The sequence below is a fragment of the Phodopus roborovskii genome, unplaced genomic scaffold (assembly GCF_943737965.1).
Source record: "Phodopus roborovskii unplaced genomic scaffold, PHOROB, whole genome shotgun sequence".
Taxonomy (NCBI): Eukaryota; Metazoa; Chordata; class Mammalia; order Rodentia; family Cricetidae; genus Phodopus; species Phodopus roborovskii.
The window spans coordinates 66,941,179-66,953,534 of NW_026126418.1; the positions used below are offsets into that span (position 1 = coordinate 66,941,179).

At 50.5% G+C, this 12,356-nt stretch overlaps 1 protein-coding gene across 1 annotated transcript; it reads right to left on the bottom strand.

The window, feature by feature from the left end:
- Window positions 1–2,602: 2,602 nt before the first annotated feature.
- Window positions 2,603–6,125, bottom strand: Tmem250 (transmembrane protein 250). The gene is made up of 2 exons (XM_051184880.1): window positions 5,977–6,125; window positions 2,603–4,746 (listed from the first exon to the last, which is right to left on the bottom strand). The coding sequence occupies exon 2, from the start codon at window positions 4,629–4,631 to the stop codon at window positions 4,212–4,214; it is 420 nt and encodes a 139-aa protein (XP_051040837.1). The 5' UTR covers window positions 4,632–4,746; window positions 5,977–6,125; the 3' UTR covers window positions 2,603–4,211.
- Between the last annotated feature and the right edge of the window lie 6,231 nt (window positions 6,126–12,356).

A 12,356-nucleotide genomic window follows, 5' to 3' on the forward strand; every position in this document is an offset into this window, starting at 1 on the left:
CAGGAGTTACTTCATAACCCCTAAATCCCAGAAAGGCTCTTGGCTATAAAGAGGGGCTGGCTCAACCAGGCTCTTCCAAGGCGTGGCACCCTAGGAAGCCATGGCTTCCAGAGTCTGGAGCAGGTTAATACCCTTATTTTACCAACCTCTGGCCCTCAGCTACCTTGGGTTTGAGCAGCTTGTTCTCAGTATTCATGTTCCCTGTGCTCAGTGGCCCCACTGGCTCAGCCTAGTGGCCCCACTGGATATTGAGAATGAAATCTATTCAAACAAGGCATTTCACTTGATTTTTTGTTCTTCCCAGCAAAGGGACAATGGGGAACACTCCAGGGCTTTGGGTGAGACTAAGTGGAAGCCACTTGCTTATTACATGTTCAGTTCTAGGTTCTATCCCTAGCACTGTAAAATCAACCTCCCACCCACTCCAGATCCACAGAAAACAAAGCAGGCCCAGGGAGGTTCCTGGAAAATATATCTTGTCCACTCTGGTTTGATGAGTGACTTAGAGGGTTACAATCATTGCACCGCTACCCTCACCATGCCTATCTGCTACTGAGTCCAGCTTTGGATACTTAGTATGTACCCGGGCATGAAAGTGTGCCTGGGCAGCCATCTCAGGACTATCCCTCAGCATGGCTTTATCTGGGCCAGAAGTCCCATCCATATCAAGCCCTAGCTCTGGTCTATGAATTTAACTGCCCCCTCCTCGGTCCTGAGCTGTCTTGAGACAAAGGATTTGCAATTTGCTCTTATCAAAGAACTAAAGCTTTCCAGGTGTGGTGCCACACGCCCTTAATCCCAGCACTTGGGAGGTAGAGGCAGGTGGATCTATGTGAGTTCAAGGTCAGCTTGGTCTTTGAAAGAGTTTTGGATAGCCAAGGCTACACTGAGAAACCCTGTCTTGAAAAACCACACACACACATCACACTAAACAAACCAGCCAAACAAACAACCCTAAAACTTGGCAGGTGGTGGGGGTGGGGGCCTTTACTTGGGTGGAGGTCCTACTGCTTTTATACCAGCACTCAGGAGGCAGAAGCAGGTGATTCTCTATGAATTCAAGGCCAACCTGATCTACACAACCCAAGCACATAGTATAGTGAGACCACACACACACACACACACACACACACACACACTCTTTTGGTTTTTTGAGACAGGGATTCTCTGTGTAACAGCCCTGGCTCTCTTGGAAATCACTCTGTAGACCAGGCTAGCCTTGAACTCAAAGACATCGGGCTGCTTCTACCTCCAAAGTGCTGGGATTAAAGGTGAGTGCCACTATTGCCTGGCTGGGACCCTATCTCAAAAACAAAAAAAAATCCCTCAAACAAGACTCAAGTTTGGAGAGATGGCCCATTAGTTAAGAGTGCTAACTGTCTTCCAGAGGTGTTGGGTTTGTTGCCAGCACCACAGTGGCTTAAAACCAACCAGTTCAAGAGTGATCTGTTGCCCTATTCTGGCCTCTGCAGACACCAGGTCACAAATGGTACACAAACAAGCATGCAGGAAAAACACTTATATACATAAAACAAAAATAAACCATCTTTTAAAAACACCTTTAATCCCAGCATTTGGGAGGCAGAGGCAGGCAGATCTCTGTGAGTTCAAGGCCAGCCTGGTCTACAGAGTGAGTGCCAGGAGAGGCTGCAAAGCTACACAGAGAAATCGTCTTGAGAAAACAACACAACACACACACACACAAATCCGACAAGCCTCAAGCTGGATATGGTGACTCATGCTGATAATCAAAGCATTTGGGAGTTTGGAGCCAGCCTGTACAAGTTAGTGAGACCCTACTTCTTATCCCAAAATCCCAGTTAACAGCAAGAGAGGTAGGTTCAGCAGTTAAGAGCACTGGCTGCTCTTCCAGAAGACCTCATTTTGATCTCCAGAAATAATATGGTGGCTCACAACTGCCTAACCCTAGTCCCATGAACTAATATTTCTTCTGGCCTCCATGTGTACCAGACTGACCTACATGCAGGCTATACAACATACATGTGAAACTGAAAACACAAAAAACAAAACAACAATCCAGTAATACATCCCACAAACACAGCTAAAAGAGAAAACTTGATTTCTGCTCTTCCCAGCACCTAGACATTGCATCTCCAAGTGTGCATGGTGCCCACAGGCTCTCCTGTCCTTTCTGGAAAGCACCAGAAATCCAGCCCTCACTTTTTGGTTTTTCGAGATGGGGTATCTCTGTAGCTTTGGAGCATGTTCTGGGACTTGATCTGTGTGACCAGTCTGCCCTCGAACTCACATGAGGATACCTGTCTCCACCTCCTGAGTGCTGGGATCAAAGGCGTGCACGACCACTACCCAGCCCTCACTTTTACTGACCAACTCAATTCAAGGCTCTCGGCACACCACCTGAACCTGGAGAAGCACTGTTTTGAGGAGTCTACACTTGACATTAAAATCAGACACTTTCACCACTCAATCCTGCAGGAAATGGCTTCCATGACATTCTAGACTACATCATTTGAAAAGGAAAAGATTTCTGGCTTGACAGGGACACAGCACTGTCTCAGAGCACTTGCCCAACATGTATAAGGCCCCAGCACAGCAAAACTTAAAGCAATCACTCCATCAACACATTAAAAAAATAGGTTTAATGCAGGTGATTCATCTCATAAAGAATTTAACAGGCACTCAAGACACTGGGTGGCTGGGTGTACAATGGGTGACAAGGTCCTGTCATTCTCTCCCACCATCAGCCCTCTGACACACCCACTGTCACCCAGCAAATGGGGCTTTAGACCGCTCTGAGGAACATGAGCTAATTAATGAAGAACAAAGCTGCTTTGGGGGGAGTGTTATTTAGTGCAAACAATTCTCTGCAGCAAGCAAGCAGCGGGGTCCACTGGGAAGGCATCTCACCTGCTGTCCTGGGAGGCAGACAGACTTCCTCCAGGAGCCCTCCCGCTAGAACAATGGGCACAATTGGCTACAAGGTAAAGAGCTAGGTCAACAGTCCTGCATCTTTGCTTTCCTTGTTTGGGTTTCTTCAAGTTTATCTTCAGTGGAACACAACTGGTTTTCCTGGCAAGGGAGGGTCAAAGGGGCTGCCCCCATGCCCAGGGTGTGGGGTGACAATTTGGGGTGAAGCATGTGTTGGCAGGATCTGCTCTGTGTCCTGCCCTTGGAATTACTACTCAAAGCACTTCCTTTGCCACCCAGGCCTTTGTCACCAGTGAGAGTCACAAACCACTCCTGACAGAAGCCAAAGGTGGTCAGGTACCCCCTTCATTTTTTTTAATCTTGAAAACTAAGATTAACAGCCATGTGAGGAAAGTGCAGCTAGCCCAACATGGTTGCCCACTGGGTCTGGTAAATACCACTGAGGAGTTACAATCTGTTTGCTCCTGTTTTCCACAGGTTTAGCCAAGACTTTGGGAGGCTACTGGAGGCTTCCATCTCTCAGAGACAAAGCTCCTCCCAGTGCTAAGTGGAAGTGGCTTCCTGGGTTCCTCAAGTTTGTGGAGCTCCAGCATGGCCTGACACAGAGACCTGACCAGAGTATGGACAAGCCCCTGCTCTGGAGTCCAAGCCTTGGTGTCTGTGCTCTCTTGTATCAGGGACCAGCCAACGCCATACATGGTGTCCTGCTTGACTGCACCCATGCAAGCCAAGGTGACCCTGAGACCTGACTTGGGGTTCAAGATGGGCATAGCCACTTGGTGACAGCAGGGAGTGGTCCATGGGCTTAGGATCCGAGCTGCTCAGAAGGGGGTACAACTAGTGGTAATAGCATGTCTGCCTGCATAGCCAGATCGGGTCCCTGAGGCTAGAGCCAGAAACAGGGCACATAAAGGGGCTGTGCAGCCCAGAGGCACCCCTTGTGTGTCCCCCTGGTTGGGTCTGATGATGGTGAGAATGTCACACAGAAAGTCTCAAGGTGCAGAAAGGGCAGATGGGCCACCCGCTGGACAACCTGAAAATGTACAGGCAACCAGAGGCAAGAGGCATGTCACATCTAGGAAAGTGCACAGGAAGGATAGCGCAGAAGCCAACAGGAGACTGGTGTCCCCATCACAGAGTAGTCTCAGCCCTTTTCTCTCAGTGGGAGTGTGTGCTTCAGGCCTTACCTTTCGGATGGGGCAAAAAAAAAAAAAAAAAAAAAAAAGGCCCCCTACCAGCCCCACCCTTCACCGAAAGCAACTCGATACGGCACAGTCAAGAGCCCCATAGAGGCTGGGTCCTCACATGTCCACAAAGACCATGAAGCACCAGCCCAGGCCCCCAACTAGCAGCATGGTCACATGGATGCCGTAGATGAGCAACTCGTTCATGAGGCGGAAGTCCACACGCCTGCGACCCAGCAGCAGCAGCAGCACGGACAGCTTGAGCTGGAAGCGCAGGAGCACTCGCACACCCAGGTACTGCAGGCAGAAGAGTGCGGCCAGAGCGCCCCAAAGGGCCGCTGTGAAGAGGCTGCAGCTGAAGTAGAGCAGGAAGCGGATAAAGCCGTAGAGCCAGCGGGTCTTGACATACACATCGAAGTTGTTGTACTTGGTGCGAGCCAGGTGAGAGGTTCTCACTGGCCCACAGGCTGCATGCAGGCAGGTAGTGTGCGGGCCGTGGAAGGAGCGCACCCGCCGCGGGATGGGCATGACCGGCATTGGGCACGGGCGGCAGTGCTACTTTGCAGTGGTAGTGCAGTGTCCAGATGCCTAGCATAGGTGTCATCAGCACCTAGGAGCCCTCAGCTGAGCCTTGGGGGAGGTGTCGGTTGGCCTGCAGGGGGAGGTACAAGGAGAGTACCAAGTCAGACTTCAGCAAGGATGTCTCTGGAAATCAGTTGTACCCTAAGATTGCCCCCTGTGAAAAGCAAAAGTACTATTCTATATCACAGTGCTGCGGAAGGCAAGCGACAGTAATTATGCCCCTCTCTTAGCAGCTGCCAAGGGAGGGCCCCCTGTAAGGGCCATCAGTGATAGAATGAGGACAGGAGTAGACTAGCTATGACCACTCCTTATAGCTTCTTGAAGACCCTATGCATTCCTCTACTGGTTGCATTCCATGGGTCCATTACTCCCCTGTACTTCCATGGTGACTTTATCTGTTAACAAGCTCCTTCAAAGACATCCCATGTAGAACCACAACAGGACCGGAATGAAGACAGGGTGTCCACATTGCTAGACTCTAAGGTTACCTGCTGGACCTGAACTCTGGCAGGTTACCTCACCTCGCACTGCTCTTGTTCTGTAAATGGAGGCAACGAGACCTCTTTCTCGGGGCTGCCTTTACACAGAAACATTGCTGGCTTGTCTAGGCTGGGGATAGGGCCAGAGAACTCCAAACTGGGCCACAAAGAGAGGGGAAATGTTACGTGGTTCCTCCTTTCACCAAGCAAATGTTATTTGCAGCTGCCTGTGTTAATTTGTGGATAAAAAAAAAAAACTGATAACTAAAAGTTCAGACTACACGACATTAGAGACAAAAAGTTGGTAACAGGACAGGGAAACATTGCCAACAGGCTTTTGCGAGTTCGACTCCAGACCAGTTTCCTTCACCGCTATAGGTTCTAAGCAAATGGCTGCCAGTGCAGCTGTGACCAAGGCTCAGTGGGAAGAAACCTGTCCCTAGCCCGAGAATTATAGCTATGCTTTACCCAGCTAGACAGGGAAATGGCCCTCATTCGAGTGTGTCACTGGACACCGCGTAGTAGGGGTTTGCATTCTGCAGCAGGTGTACTCAAGGGGAGGTGCGTGCACTCCAGCGCCCCACAGCCCGCCCTGGCCTGGCACCAAGGTACGAGTCTCCGCGCTCGGGACCCCAGAGCAAGATGCTCCACTCTCGAGAGCCCGGCGCTGGGGATGCGGCCCTCACAAGCCCATAGGCTACTCGCGACCCCGGCCCTCTGCCCGCGTCCTCTGCAGGAGCCACTTCCGGTGTCGGGGCGCCGTTGCCGTGGAGACGGCCCCTGGGTCCACTGCCGGTCCCCGCCCGTCCTCGGCCGCTCACCCGGTGCCCTTTCCGCGGCGGTGCCGGTGTCCGGAACCATGCGGCAGGCCGACGGCGCTAGGGACCGGGGTCGCGGGCGAGCCTGTGCCCCGGGGTTGCGACGCCGGGGCGGGCTCATGCCGCCGAAGATGGGGTCGCTTCGTGCGGCCCTTCAATTGCCCCCGGCTGGCGCTGTCTCGGAAGGGAGGGCGCGCCCGGCCCGGCCGGAGGCGTTTGTCCCAGCGTGGGAGCCGTAGCGTCGTCCCTCGGCGGCCACCGTAGCTCGGTCCTCACGCCCCCTTCGCCTGCGCTGACACTGCAGAGCCTCACAGCGCCCGTCTCGGGCCCGCGCGGAGCGTTCGTGAACTCTATGCTGTCCTAGGGAGCGCGCCCGCGCCCGCGCGCCGTAATTCTTTATGACGTCATGGCCCGCGGCCCGTAGCCGGAGGCATGACCGTCCTACGCAGGCGCAGATGGGGATCTAAGGGAGCGCCGGTGGGTAGATGTCTTATTCGTGCGCGCGCAACAGTGGGCAGGACTAACTTGAGCGTGAGCACCAGCTCCATTCTTGTGAAGCTGCTGAAATTAGTTCTCCTGTGTGCCAACGAGAGCTGCTAGGCACTCAGAAAGCAGAGATGGATGCAGATGAGGCAGGCGATTGCGGGTGTTAGGGGTACCCGCTGTGGAGCAGAGGGGTTCTGGAAGCTCCAGAAAAAGAGGCTGGTTGGCATCACCAGCCTAAATGACCTTGGCTGGTTCCTACAAGTAGGTGTCAAAAGTTTGAACTAAAAGTTGATGTGGTGTGCTCTTGTTGTTAGGGGAAGCATGGGTCAGGCTGTCATCCCGTGGAAGACCAAACATTGGCTGGCCTTTCAGGGTTGTCCCATATTGACCATCCTAAACAGGGGGGGAGTGCCCAGCCCACTCAGGACCAAGAGTGGCTGCAAGCTATGACATGTATACATCCTGCCTCTACCACCCACAAATAAATAAATAGATGTAAGCAAAATAAGTAAATGTGCCCCCTGCGCTCAGGAGGCAGAGGCAGGCAGATCTCTGTGCAGTTCTATGCCAGTCAGGACTACATAGTGAGACCATGTTAAACAAACATCTTGGTCCAATGAGATGATGGCTTAGTGGGTAAAGGCACTTGCCACCAAACTGACTATCAGGATTCCATCCTTGGTACCCACATAATGAAGGAACAGATCAATGCCTTCATGTTGCCCTTGACTTTCATACTTATACCCACACACACATTTTTTCTTTCTGTTTTTGTCTTTTGAGGCTGGTTAGATGGCTCAGTTAAGATGACTTGCTGCTTTTACAGAGGACCAGGGCTTGGTCCCCAGCACCCACATGGTGGCCCACATTCTGTAGCTCTCATTTCAGGAAATCCTGCATTCTCGTCGGGTCTCCATAGGCACTAGGTACCCATGTGATACACATATATACATGCAAGCACACACACAGAACAATTTTTTTAAAAAAGTATTTCATAAAGTTTATATGGTGACTCATGCCTTTAATCCCAACATTAAGGAGTCAGAGACAGGATGATCTCTCTGAGTTTGAGGCCAGGTCTACATATTGAGTAGGACAGCCAGGACTACATAGAGAGACCCTGTATCAACATACAGATTGAATCTTTAAAAACAATGAAGAGTCTTAGAGAAAGATACCTGATGTTGACCTGTGGCCCCCACACATGTGTGCATGTACACATACACAGACAATCTGTGCACACACAGAAGTAATGATTACAATACACCTGGAGCTGGGTAGAGTGGTCCTCATCTGAGATCTCACTTGGTAGCAGGAGGATCAGGACATCAGTACCAGCCTCCGCTACAGAGTGAGCTGGAAGCCCTGGACTAGGTGAGACGTTCTCAAAACAAAAACAAGCAAGCATTCTTGTTCTTCTCTCCCCGGGCGTCCGTTTCTGCCACCGTGGGGTAATGATTTCTATTTTCCTCATCCTCTTCTCCTTAAACTTCCTCCTTGGTCCTATGACCCATTCCTGGGCAAGCTTTGTTCCTTTACTCTTTTTCTGTCACTCTGCTGCCTTTCCACATGTTCAGCCCCTGTTCCTCCTGCAAGACCCCACTGAATGCTCTCCATCTCTGAGAAGACACCTCTGTCATACTCCCTCACCAACTTTGAGGCTCACTCACCTCCTGAGGAAGGGCAGGTAGCTGATGTCGACTGCCCTAGGCCCCCTCCCAACTCAGAGCCTTCTAACCTCAGACCACTCTACACATACTGAAAGCACTCAGGAAGTCCCACTAAAGGATGCTTCCACTACCCCTACTCTGTTGCATTCTGTTACTTGTTAGAAGTGTTGGGTACAACCACTGAACTGATTCTGGGACCCTCTCAGAACTTCAAGCCTGACCACAGCAGGGTCATCCCCCAGAATAGGATGGAGCCCCACCTGTTCTGTTTGCTGCAGGCTTGTCCTGCTACAGATCTACCTGGAGTCTGCATCAGCCCGGCTTCTCTGTGGGCAAGTCTGGACAGTGGCCTGGCGCCACCTGCTGGGATTGTTAATGGCCTAGAGAGACTAGAGAAAATCTAAAGTTATAGTCCAAACTCAGGTATGGGGCCCAGGGGACTGGGCCAGCTCATTTTTGTCTATGGTTGCTTTGGTGCCTTCATTGCAAAGCAGAGTAGCTATGTCGGCCCCAGTGGTCCTCTTGCTGTCTGCACTGTCCAAGAATGGATGTGACCCTCACTTGAAATAAGTTTTTCTCACTTTGAGCTTCTCTCTTCTGTGATTTGAGGGAGAAAGCAGGCCACTTGAATCCTTAAAAAGCACTCCCAGGAGCCAGGCATTGGTGGCACACGCCTGTAATCCCTGCACTCGGGAGACAGAGGCAGGTGGATCTCTATGAGTTCTAGGACAGGCTCCAAAACAATACAGAGAAACCCTGTCATGAAAAACAAACAAAAATGCAGGATGAACCCACCACTTGTCCATGTTTGCTATGTGGCATGTGTGCCCTTCACGCCTACCACACCCCAGATGACATCATGAGTTGGTACAACATGCTGCAGTGGGCGTCACATCCACACTGCACACTATATATAGCTCAGTGTTTATTAGGGTCCCATATAGTGTCCTTGGTGACAGATTTTCAACCTCTTGAGATAGCAATACTTATTTATTTGTTTGTTTTTTGAGACAGGGTTTCTCTGTGTAGCTTTGGAGTCTGTCCTGGAACTCACTGTAGATCAGGCTGGTCTCAAACTCACAGAGATCCACCTGCCTCTGCCTCCTCAGTGCTGGGACTAAAGGTGTTCACTACCAACACCAGGCTGAGATAACAATACTTCTTGATAAAAGACCTGGTCTCTTGCATCCCCACCACAATTGCTCCTTTACCCCAGGAGTCCAGGAATGAATGATGCCTCTCTTCTCAGGCCATAGTCATGGTAGAAATGACAGATGGTTTCCAGATGATGGTGGCACACACCTTTAATACCAGTCCTAGGGAGGCAGAGGCAGCTGGATCTCTGAGTTCAAGGCCAGCCTGGTATGTAGACTGAGTTCCAAGACAGCCAGGGTTGCACAGAGAAACCCTGTCTTGAAGATTAAAAAAGGAAAAGGAAAAAGAAAAGAACTAATGGTTGAGCAGAGGAGCTGGAAGCGGGGCCCCTGACCAGCCTTACTCCCAGCCACCAGTTCTAGCCATGGGTAAAGCCTCAGCCTCTCCAGGGTAAAGCGAGGAAGCAATATACAGGCCCTCACAGGAAGCTGTGGAACTAGGTCCACTGGTCCAGTAAAGCTGGCAGAAAAACAGCCTGGGCCACCAGCAAGGCTCAGCTCTTGCTGCTGCTGCAGAACCAGCCTTCAGGTAACCCTCTGTGGTCCCCTCCATGAGAACTACTCTTCCTCACTGTCCATAGTTGACCAGGTCACTTAGAAGGCCAGGTCACAGAGCTCATTGTAGTATCCTTCCTGCCCTCACAGATCTCTCCCAGGAACTAGAGGGATGGCATAGTAGCTTACAGTTGCCACCTTGAGGCAGAGCAATCAGTCCTGGAGAGGAACTGAAGGCCTCTGGCCAACAGCCAATGCCAGCTTGTTGTCTACAGTGAGCTGACCCAGAAACACTGCCAACCTGGAAACACTGTAAGCCCTTTCTCCAGCAGACAGCTCTAACATTCCTTCTGCAGCTTTAGGAGAGGCTCCAGGACAGGCTTCAGCCCCACCTTGCCACAGCTCCTGGCTTATAGAATTGGGAAGAGATGTCATACCCCAAGATGCTGAATTACATTCCCCAAATCAGTATGTGGAAGCCCTAACCCTTATGGCCTCAGCACATAACTATTTGGAGACTGTGGGCCTTGAAAGAGATCAGTAATATAAAGTAGACTCTGTGTAATGATAGACCCTAATCCAGGGTGACTAGAGATCATGATACAGACACATACAAAGGGATGACCAGATGAAGACCTGGCTAGGAGACAGCATCCATAATCCAAGGAGAATGTCCTTAAATGAGCCAAGCCTGCCATACCTTTGTCTGGGCTTCATCGCCCTGGACTGTAAGGAATATATACCTGTTCTGGAAACTGCCTATCCCTAGGCTTTTGTTACATCAGGAGATGTAGACTAGGTCCCTCCAATCCCCACTCCATTTCTTTTTTGCTGTTGGTGGTGGTGGTAGTGGTGCTAAGGATTCAACCAGAGTTCAGCACACGAGGCCTGTACTCTGTCTGCCATGTTGTATTTCAGTGAAGGCCACCACAGTTTGTATGAAGTCATTGAGATCTGTTATTGATCTCAGGCAAGGAGCACCCTGAGCCATGCAGGCCCATACACTCCAAAGGGCATCCTCTTTTTAGGTAGACTGTAGCACCCACTCTGTTCTCTAAGGTCAAGGGAGGCATATGGCCTCAACACCCTCCTTTGTCCCAAGTCCCTTTACTATCAAGTCCCTCATCATCCAAAGTCCTTGCTCTGCTTGGTATCAGAGCCATTGCCTTGAACCTTAGTTACCCTGTACTTATTCTTCCAGCTAACTTGTTTTTGTCTGCCCAGATGGCAAGCTAGAGGACTCTGGGCCAAGGCTGCCTTTGCTTCCTGCTCTGCCCTGGTATGAACGTGCGTTTCCACTCATTCTTGTTTGTGGTTGCTTTGGTGCTGTCAGAACAGCAGTCAGAGTTGGGTAGCTGTGTTAGGGACCCAGAATCTCGATGTCTATATGTCTGAAAGCAGATGCAACCTTCACTTGAAATAAGTGTTTTTGTCGGGGGTTGATAACACATACCTTTAATCCCAGCACTTGGGAGGCAGAGAGTTTGAGGTCAGCCTGGTCTACAGGGTGAGTTCTAGGACAGCCAGGGCTACAAAGAGAAACCATGTCTCAAAAAAAAAAAAAAAAAAAAAAAAAAAAGAGAGAGAGAGAGAGAGAGAAATGATGTTTTGCTCACTTTGAGCTTCTCTCTTCTGTGACTTGATTGAGAAAACAGGCCACTTGAATCCTTAAAAAGCACTCCAAGAACAACAGCTTAGCCTCCACTTTACTGACAAGGAGAGAGGTTTTTGTTCAAGTCAGATTCGACTCCAAAATGCAGGATGCACCCACCACTTGTAGATGCTTGCTATGTGCCAAGTATGCCCTTCTACACGGTTGCCTTGTGATGAACATTCAAGACAGACATTGGAGGGCAACAGGACTCAGGCGTGCAAGGCCCAAGGGCCTCAAGACCCATTAGCTCACCCAGCTCTAGCCACACAGGAGGCCAGAGGCTGCCATGGATGGTGGGGAGACACCCAGGTGTGCTGCTGGTGGCTTTATGAGAGGCATGACGGACCACTAGATTGAATGGACCACACTGGTCTGAAATATCCCTACTTTCTCCTCCTCCCTAGGTAGTAAGAGGAAGGTATAATATTCTACTTTCCAGAATCTGAGTTGGCAGTCCCTTGCAATGTCCCTTAATGGTTTAATGACAGAGAAACTGTTAGTGGAGGCATACAGCAGAAATAAGTTCTCAGTAAACACTGCCACCAGAAAAGGAGGGGCTACTCCTTTGGCTGTGGAGGTAGAAGACCCCAGCACAGGAAGACAACGGTACCTGGTTTCCTCAAGGCCAGAGGCCTTTGGCTGGTGATAAATGTGCCCTCTAAACAACCTAGCCCTTATACCTCAAAGGTGTCAAAGAGTCCTGGTTCAAAGTTAGTCTTCACTGGGTTTCACTGGAGACTCAACTCAACCACTGTTGATTGGATGGTTTCTTGTCAACGGGAGTGAGGATTTGTGACCGATTTGTGACAGAGCTTATCTTTGCTCCAGAGCGTGGGCGATCTGCTTGGCTCCCAGGGAACAGCACTAGGATATAGTTTATGGCACACAAAAGACAAACACAGGCATTTATATGTCATGTGTTGC